This window comes from Schistocerca nitens, chromosome 4, assembly GCF_023898315.1.
Source record: "Schistocerca nitens isolate TAMUIC-IGC-003100 chromosome 4, iqSchNite1.1, whole genome shotgun sequence".
Classification (NCBI taxonomy): domain Eukaryota; kingdom Metazoa; phylum Arthropoda; class Insecta; order Orthoptera; family Acrididae; genus Schistocerca; species Schistocerca nitens.
Genome location: NC_064617.1, coordinates 755,311,411 through 755,321,586, shown reverse-complemented (window position 1 = coordinate 755,321,586; position 10,176 = coordinate 755,311,411). Strand labels below are relative to the sequence as shown.

The following is a 10,176-nucleotide window of genomic DNA, read 5'->3' as shown; positions in this document are numbered from 1 at the left end:
AGGAGAGAGATAATCAGTCATAAAAAAATTTTGACCACTTACACAATAGTGGGAAGAGACTAATGCACAATAAAATTAATTTCAAACAAAAATTTAAATCATATTTGCTTGAAGGAAAGATTTGTGCCACTGAAAATGAGGTATTAGATATTGAGCACAGACTCAGATTAGGGAAAGATGTGGAAGGAAATCTGCTGTATCATTTTCAAAGGAACCATAGCAAAATTTGTTTTAAATCATTTATGGAAACCATGCAAAATGTAACTCTGGATGGATGGGCAGGGATTTGAATACGCATATGTCTGAATTTGAATCCAGTGTCTTATCTTCAAGTCAACCAAACAATTAAGCAATGGGAAATCCAGGGTGGAATGTAACAATATTATGAAAAGTATAGTTGACACCATACAGCGGAGATGCTGTGTCGCAGATAGGCAACCCCAAAAAGACTGTCGGAAAGCAAGCTTTCAGCCAACAAGTCCTTGGTCAAAAATAGACAATACACACACACACACACACACACACACACACCTGACTACAGTCTCTGGCCACTGAAGCCAGACTGCAAGCAACGGTGCATGATGAGAGAGGCAACTGGGTGGTAGGGGTAAGGAGGAGGCTGAGGAGGGGAGAGGGACAGATAACAGGCAAGGGGTGGGTGACAGTACAGTGCTGCTTTTGGCAGCATACAGGGATGAGGTGGAGAGAGGGTAGGGCAGCTAGGTTCATTCGGGAGGTTAGGCAGAGGGAGGGGGGGGGGGGGCAGCAGAAAAGGACAGAAGTAAAAAGACTGAGGGTGCACTGGTGGAATAGAGAGCTGTGTAGTGTTGAATGTAACTGGGAAGGGGCTAGATGGGCAAGGATAACAACTAACAAAGTTTGAGGTCAGGAGGGTTATGGGAACATGGGATATATTGCAGGATGAGTCCCCCGCTGTGCAATTCAGAAAAGCTGGTATTGAAGGAAGGATCCAGGAGGCACACACTGTGAAGCAGTCATTGAAATGACAAACATCATGTTGGGCGGCATGCTCATCAACTGGGTGGTCCAGCTGTTTCTTGACCACAAATACACGGTATGGCCATAGGCACCCTCATGGCACCATCCTACGCCAACCTATTCATGGGCCATCTAGAGGAATCCTTGCTAAACTCCCAGAATCCCAGATCCCTCACCTGGTTCAAATTCATGGATGACATCTTCATGATCCGGATCAAGGTTGAGGACACCCTATCCACATTCCTCCAGAACCTCAACACGTTCTCCCCCATTCGCTTTACCTGGTCTACCAACGCAACAAGCCACCTTCCTCATTGTTGACCTCCATCTCAATGATGGCTACATCAGTACCTCTGTCCATATCAAACCTACCAACCACCAGCAACACCTCCACTTCAACAGCTGCCACCCATTCCATACCAGGAAGTCCCTTCCATACAGCCTAGCCACTCCTGGCCACCACATCTGTAGTGACAAGCAGTCCCTCTTAAAATATACTGAAGGTCTCACTGAGGCCCTCACAGACCATAATTACTCTCCCAATCTTACACAAAAACAAATCTCCCGTGCCTTATCTTTCCAGTCACCTACCACCTCCCAAAGTCCCACTGTCCGGCCACAAAAGAGCATTCCCATTCGTGACACAGTACCAACCAGGACTGGAGCAAATGAATTACATTCTCCGCCATGTCCTGAAATGAGAAATGTCCAATCCACTACTCTTCCCACCCCTCCCACAGTGGTATTCTGCTGCCCACTGAACCTGCACAATACCCTCATATACCCGTATACAATCCCTGCTACCAATTCTCCCAAACTGTTGCCACATGGCTCATTCCTCTGTAATAGACCTAGATATAAGACCTGTCAAATATATTCTCCCACAACCACCTACTAAACTACTCCAGTGAAGCCACAAGCATCACCTATCCAGTCAAAGATAGGGCTACCTGTGAAACAAGTCATGTGATCTACAAAGCTAAGCTGAAACCAGTGTACTGCTTTCTACATGGGCATAACAACCAACAAGCTGGCTGTCCACATGAATGGCCACTGACAAACTGTGACCAAGGAACAGCTGGACCATCCAGTTGCTGAACATGCTGCCCAACACAATGGCATTCACTTTAATGAATGCTTCACAGCCTGTGCCATCTGGATCCTTCTTGGGAATTCTCCATGCAATATAGCTGATGTTCCCATAACCCTTCTGGTCTCAATCTTCATTAGTCATTGTCCTTCACCCACGTATCCCCTTCCCTGTTCCCACTCCCCTTCCCTGTTCCCATTCCAGCATTACATTGCCTCATATTCCACCAATGCACCTACAGTCTTTTTATTCTCTCCTTTGATGGTTCCCCACCCCTCTGCCCCCCTCCTACCTAATCCCCCCGACTACACCTAGCTGCCCTACCCTTTGTCCACCTCACCCCTGTATGCTCTTACAAACAGCACTTTACTCTCCCCCACCTGTACCCTACTATCCCTCCAACTCCCCACCCCAGCCTCCTCCTCAACCTCACCACCCACATGGTTTCTCCTATCATGCACAGTTGCTTGCACTTTAACCTTAGCAGCCAGACACAGTGATTATGTGTGTGTGAGTTGCATTTGCATAAATGTGTGTGTGTGTATGTTGTCTAATTGAGATGAAGGTCTTTTGCCTGAAAGCTTACTTGGTATCAGGCTTTTTGTTGTGCCTGACTGTAACTCAGTATCTCAACAATATGGTGGGTAGCAATCAATCCTTTTCATAATATTGTCAAAGTTAAAAACAGGCTGATAACAAGAAGTAGCAGCATTGTGAACAACCATGAACACTCCAGTTGAGTTACAAGGCACATTGTCACTTTACAGTCCCTTCTGGGAAATGCTAAAGCACAGCAAAATTGTGCCTGCAACTTCCACCAGACTTGCAGAAATAACAGCAAACAAAATAGAAATTATTTAAGACCTCAATCTATTTCTTACACTTCTCATCACAAAATTATCAAAATGGCTTGGTCATGGCCTTTGCCATTTAGTAACTGAAAGTGTGCAGTTTCAACAACACATACAGAAATGAACAGCATTCATACACTCATATGACAGCTATCATTAACAGTGGTCATACCACTAGATTTCATTTTGCACCATTATGCAGGCACACATAATAAATGTAGTGAGAATTAGTAAAACAACTATACTGTAGCTTCAAGTTACCTCTAATTATAACATTTATTCTATCTGATCATAATAATTTAATGCATTGGCATTAGCTCTTCGGACACGGAAGAGAGATAAACACCAATCAGGTCACACATTAGGTTAGCAATCACTGATCATGCAGTGAAGTCTATCTCAAGTACTTCATTACAACTGAATGACTGTTCTGTTTTCTACTGGCATGAAAAATTTCATATTGTGAATATGAGGGTATTTCTGTTTCTAGTAGAAATGTGTTTATAATACAAGTGCAACATTCCAACTGTAGAACAAAACTAAAATAATATGTTTCCACGTAGTTGCAATTGTAACTGAAGAAATGGATGATTTGAAAATGCAATGAATATGAAGATATTTGTCACAATATAAAGACTATCGAAACGTCAAAAAGAAAGTGCTCGAGAGAGAGAGAATGGCCTCTTATTCACTAATGATTTCCTTGTATACAGATCAACCATATCTCTAGGCACTTTTGGCATGGATTCTGGATGTCATATCACTAAATGTAAAATGACAGTTATAAATACCAATAAAACTACTGCTGACATGTGAATTAATTTAATTATCTGCTATCAAAGACACACTTGTAGTAACAAAGCTACTAGCTTTTCTAAAGTTTTGGGTTGGGGAAAAAAGAAAAGCAAGAAACATAAACAACCAAGCCCCTAAAATTGTGTGATGCTGACTGTTTGTCCTGTCACCCATCATCTGCCGATAGCATCAGTGGATGTCGTATGGAGTGGTATGTGGTTAGTACACTGCTGTTGTCACAGTAAAAGACACTGCCAGCTTTTCCTTGGAGTCATTACTTCTCATTCAAGAATGAACACCACTGGCACCACATGGCTTAGTGCATCTTGTTTCAGTCTTCCTAGAAATCAGAAATTCCTGGCAATACAGAGAATTGAACCAAGGTCAGATGCCAGATGCATTGGGTGTCAAGTTTTATTTCAAAAATATGACATTATATTCATGAATACTCATTTCGAGGCAGTAGAGTACTTTTAATTCTGCATAAGTATCAAGATATTTAACAAAGTAATTGATTTTGCTAAAGAAAGTAAATGTTAGAGTGACAATACTTTTATAAAAGTATGTTATCAATGAAAATGACAGTCAATGACAAAATGTCAAAAAAGAAAAACCACATAAAAGCAAAGAAGTAGTTTAAATATTGTGTCAGATTAAATATAAGTTAATTTCTACTTTGCATTACATTCTCATGTTTGTGTCAGTCAGCCACTCTTCTGTAATTGGCAAGTATATGTTAGAACATTTTAGAGTTATGTATAGGGATATGAGTGCCTGCAGAAACTTCTTCAGAGAGGGATCAAGATTCGAAATCTGCCAGATTTGATATAACTGAGTCGACGATTATGAATATATGTCATGACCCAAAAATTAAAACTGTCAAGAAGAAAACAAAACTTATCGTGCCTCAAAAGATCGATAGTTATCTACTTACAATTTTAAAGGTAGGTTACATTGGTGCCTAAATCGTAAGCATGTTTCAATAGTATATGCAAAGTCCAGCTTTTTCTGTTCTTAATGTGAATATGGATGTCACCTTTTTGATTCAATGATGTGAGATTACATCCTGATCCACGGCAGACAAGTTATGAAGTATAGCTATAATATATTCACAAAACTAATTTCTTCATACTCCCATACTGTTAGGCTGAATCTGAAAATTAAAAATCTAAAATAGGAAAAAAGTCAAAATGACAGAGAAAATTGTGGTGCATATCAACAAAAATACCATATTAACACACCTCAAAGTGGAGTAATATGGAATAAAGTTTTTAAAAAGGCTTACTCAACTTTGGTGACATCTTATAAACCTTTACATCTGTTTATGTTAATTTTTGCATTAGTTTCATGATCTCTGTTTTATAGTGTCAAATGACTTAACTCAGATTGAACAAAATTGTTTCAAAAGGTACACCTATTTGGTTGGTTTGGTAAAGTGTAGCCTAGGGCCAATATACGACTTGAAGAATGTGGGAAACCAAATCCAAGGACTGCGTCAAGATGACCCTTGACTCTCCAGTATATAACATGATTGTGTAGCATGGCAACTGAAATGCACAATTCATAGCACTGTGACTGCATGTGGCACTGTGTTGCACTCATAGATTTTGAAACGTCCACAGCCCGGAAAGCATATTTCTCAGCCTTGAAATTTCACACTTCTTTCCTCTCTTCTAGGGTAGAAAAAGTTATTTTAATTTTTTTATTTATATATTTGGGATTAAGTATAGGTGTGTACAGCTACAATATAAAGTGGCTGTGTTGTTCTCTCATGTGAAACTGAAAACAGAATCAAAAAGACATTATAGATTTTCTTTTTGCAGAGGGAGATAGTAAACTGCTGTTGTGATTCCAATGTGCATCAAGTGAGACTATCCTTATGGAAACAGGGAATGGATGACTGGCATTTGCACTGCTGCCATGTTTATTGTGTTGGGAATTGGTGACAAAATCTGTGCATCAGAGTGCTAGACTGGCTACTTTCTGCAGCTCGATAAGGGCTAACAAGGAAATGACAGAATAAATTCAAGACTTTATTTCAACATGGTTATGTAGATGTTTGTATTCACCTTGACAGCAGATCAGCCACACAATGGCAGCAGCACTAAGGAACTGGTATAATTTCCCATGAACAGAGTAACAACTAAGAAAATCCTAGGTATACAATAGTGATTACTGAAGCTCATTGCTGCCTCCAATGTTAAGTCTACAGCTTAATAGAATCCTAGTGAATGACTGCTGGAAATTCCTGGGAATTCACTAATGAATAAAAAGCTTTTAACCAGTTTCCAGAAGGGGGAGGTGCCCCTCTTGCCCCCCCCCCCCTCCCACTCCCACCCACCCAAATAGTGAACTGGATTTATTTAGCTACCAACATTATATAGTTGCACATTTTCATTATGTCTTATGTAAGAAACGAGCATTAATGGGATATATATGGTTGAATATTCTTTTCTGTTTCTAATTGTCTGATGGAACTAAGAAGATGATGTAAATCTAAATGTACACATTACGAGAGAACAGCCCAGGTGGGTAGAAAATGATCTTACAAAAGAAGCTGTGTACAATGACTAATCTCTTGGATTTTGAAAGAAGCACGTTTGGATACTAAACTTCGAGTAACAGCTGTGGAAAAGATGGGCACAATACTTATGATGTCACCTTTGCAAAGCTGATTGAAATTCAGATCACAAAAAAATAAATATGAGAACATAATGAGAGTAGGTTTATGATCACAATGAGAAAAGTGTGCACAAGGAAAGCTACAAGGAATGGTATGTTTAAGATTATGTTAAAAAGTAGAACAGACAAATAAAATAAGGACAAAGATAAAATGAAGTTCCCACAAATTCAGAGAGCAGAGTGTATAAAGTGTAGTTAAAAGCTATTGTAAATACTTTTATTTTTAAACTCATGAACTGCTCCTCATTTATTCTTCAATCCTTCATATGCTACACAATACAAATATAAACAACTATTAGAGAGACCCACATTTTTATTATGTAGTAATCATGTGACTCACAATTATCATCATTGAAACAATATTCACTGTGACCGGTATTGTATGGCAGTATGCACATTTTTAGCATGGCTTCTATTTAGTGGTTCATACTTAGTCTCACACCTTCACTGACAAGCCATGTAACAAACATACACTATAATTTTTTCAAGTCTTCATAGTGAGTATTATCTACCCAAAAAAGCACACTTTTTCCAACTTTAATTGCAATTTGAAAGTATCACAAAAAGCCACAATTTTTTAAACATATATAACAATGCAAAAGCTGCTAAATTCTTTACTAAAATATGTAATAACAAAATTACACTGACAGTTCCCCTTCTGTAACACATTTAAACTATAGTGCATAGAAAGTATAGCATTATCACAGCTGAGTGGCCTTGATTATGGTTTCTCTATCTACAAAAGCAACAGTTCATACACTACTTCCCCAAAGAATTACGTACATCTCACTAAGTGTACTTCAGAAAATCTTATAAAACAGTAAAATTACTACTCATGAGTACCAATAATGTATAATAGCTAATCTTCAGATCTTAAGTGCTTAACATGTACGTTTTACAGAGGTATCACATTGGCAATAAACCACAGTCATCTACTCTTGTTATTGAGATGTCATCATTAAGCCGAGATTCCAATCTCGAATATGTTTGCCTTAATTGTAAATGCTTTTCCACTTGTCCATTACGTTGATGTCCGAACTCAAATCTGATCCTCAATTCACCGATACTGCTTTCTGGTAATATATTTGGAATCCACTCTATAACAAATGGAGTTGGGTCTGTCTGGTCAGGTGCAGTATTACCTGTAAACAATATAAAGCTCATGAAGCAAACTTTAAGCAGGTACAATGTTCAAAATAGTAGTAGTAGTAGTAGTAGTAGTAGTAGTAGTAGTAGTAGCAGCAGCAGCAGCAGCAGCAGCAGCAGCTTTATTCATCCGTAGATCTCTTTTTACAAGGATATAAGACATGTCAAAGTATTTACAAATTTATATCTAAAAACAAAGATGATGTAACTTACCAAATGAAAGTGTTGGCATGTTGATAGACACACAAACAAACACAAACACACACACAAAATTCAAGCTTTTGCAACCAACGGTTGCTTCGTCAGGAAAGAGGGAAGGAGAGGGAAAGACGAAAGGATGTTACCCACCAGGCCTCAACCTCTGCTAATGCAAGTTGCCGCCGCTCATACCTCACCTGTCATTCAACAACATCTTTGCCTCTGTACTTCCGCCTAGACTGACATCTCTGCCCAAACTCTTTGCCTTTACAAATGTCTGCTTGTGTCTGTGTATGTGCACATGGATATGTGTGTGTGTGTGTGTGTGTGCGCGCGCGTGCGAGTGTATACCTGTCCCTTTTTCCCCCTAAGGTAAGTCTTTCCACTCCCGGGATTGGAATGACTCCTTACCCTCTTCCTTAAAACCCACATCCTTTAGTCTTTCCCTCTCCTTCCCTCTTTCCTGATGAAGCAACCATTGGTTGCGAAAGCTTGAATGTTGTGTGTATGTTTGTGTGTCTATCAACATGCCAATGCTTTCGTTTGGTAAGTTACATCATCTTTGTTTTTAGATATTTTTCCCACGTGGAATGTTTCCCTCTATTATATTCATATTTACAAATTTAGATCAATTTAAAATAAGCTAATTCATATACACATATATTTACAGACTTCTAGTTAGAGACAATCATTAGATTTACTCCTTGTATACAATACTTTTTTTACAAATAACTTATTAAATAATGTAATGCCACATTGTTCACTCATATCTCAATATCAGTCTCTACACACACTATACACACATTGTTTCATAACACTTCACTCACCACACACACACACACACACACACACACACACACACACACACACACACTGGTGATCTCTGGGACATTTTCTGTACCGCAGCTTCCCATTTGCTATCCTGAAAAACTGAGTCAGCATCCCCCCATAATGAGTGAGATGTTGAGCTCAGAAAGAGGAAGAGCTGTTAGTATTGTGCTATGCATAGCTTGAACATAAGTATTTCTAGAAAGGAAAAAAAGAAGGAGAAAAAGATAAAGTGAAGGTGTTATGTGGAATGTTGGATATTATAATCATTATTATTATTAATATTTATTTGTATAACATTTTTATCAAACCCCTACTCTGTTTTAGCTAAGCAATCCTTTAATGTATAAAATGTATTGCATAATAGGTACTTTTTAGCTCCCTTTTTAAATAAGTGTATTTTGGCAATTTCTTTAATCTCTTTTGGTAATTTATTGTACAGTTTTATTCCTTGGTAAAAATTCTGTTTTGAGTTTTATGTTTATTTTTTCTTGGTAAATGTCTATCTCTTGTTGTATGGTCATGGACAGAGCTGTTTGTGCAGTAATTATTATTTTTGGTGTGTACAACTGACTGGTAAATGTATTCACATGGAGCAGTTAAAATCCAGTGTTCTGAACAGATCTTTACAATGAACTCAACTAGTATTTTTGGTTATTATTCTTATGGCTCTTTTCTGGAGTTTGAAAATTGTGTTCATATTTTGTGCATTTGTTCCCCAAAAAAGAATTCCATAGCTAAGAATTGAGTGTACATATGAATAATATGTAACTACAAGACACTGCATTTTACAGATATGATATCTTTATACAGGTCAGTGGCCGTAATAACACACAAAAGACAGAAAAATTTTGTGTGTTTGTACAAATACAATGTGGAAGATTAGTACCTTACATATACAATGAATGCTATATAATGAGCTCCATGACTTCTTAGCTCTTAGATGTTATACAGACTACCATCAGGATGTGATGTAAGGGCTAAGGTAATCCATAATTTTGGAAGTTAAACATCACTTCACTATGATGAGCACTGTTCTATAACAGATGTTTCTGTTTCCAAAAGGTCAACAAAATGTATCAAGCAAATAAAGTAATACAATTGGGCAGTGTGGTTTCTGCAGCCATGAATAATGATACTGTAATTCAGTTTGAATGACAGTGAAAGAAAAAATATTACTTATCACACACAGTTTTCAGTTTGGAGGTAGATAAGAAGTTCATTGTGAGAGATATAACCTATATGACACTTATAACACAAAGACCTATATACTGACATGTGTATTTAATTTATTACTGTTTGTCAATTCCTAATGACAATGTTAATCTCACTGATTTGCCACTTCTGGTTTGGTTAAAAAGTAAGCACATGTACTTCATTCATTAGAAGAATGTTACACAAACATATCTACATGTCAATATACGCTAATGATCACTTTTAAGTTGATCTACTCACAAGCACTGGAACCAACAACTGATACAAAGATATGCAGAGAGTCAATAACTGCCTACACCACAGCAAAAATAACTTCATCAACGCTGTACGGAATTTGCAAAAGTGGAATACCTGGTGGGGAGCAATATCTGT

General features: G+C 38.1%; 1 protein-coding gene across 6 annotated transcripts in view; it reads right to left on the bottom strand.

The window, feature by feature from the left end:
- Positions 1-6,712: 6,712 nt before the first annotated feature.
- Positions 6,713-10,176, bottom strand: part of LOC126253044 (uncharacterized protein C2orf42 homolog) — a 258,388-nt gene continuing 254,924 nt past the window's right edge. For all 6 annotated transcript variants that reach the window (XM_049954119.1, XM_049954115.1, XM_049954114.1 and 3 more), the window contains one exon: positions 6,713-7,559. In XM_049954119.1, the coding sequence (XP_049810076.1) occupies positions 7,324-7,559 (236 nt within the window). In that variant the 3' untranslated portion in view covers positions 6,713-7,323. The remainder of the gene's footprint in view (positions 7,560-10,176) is intronic.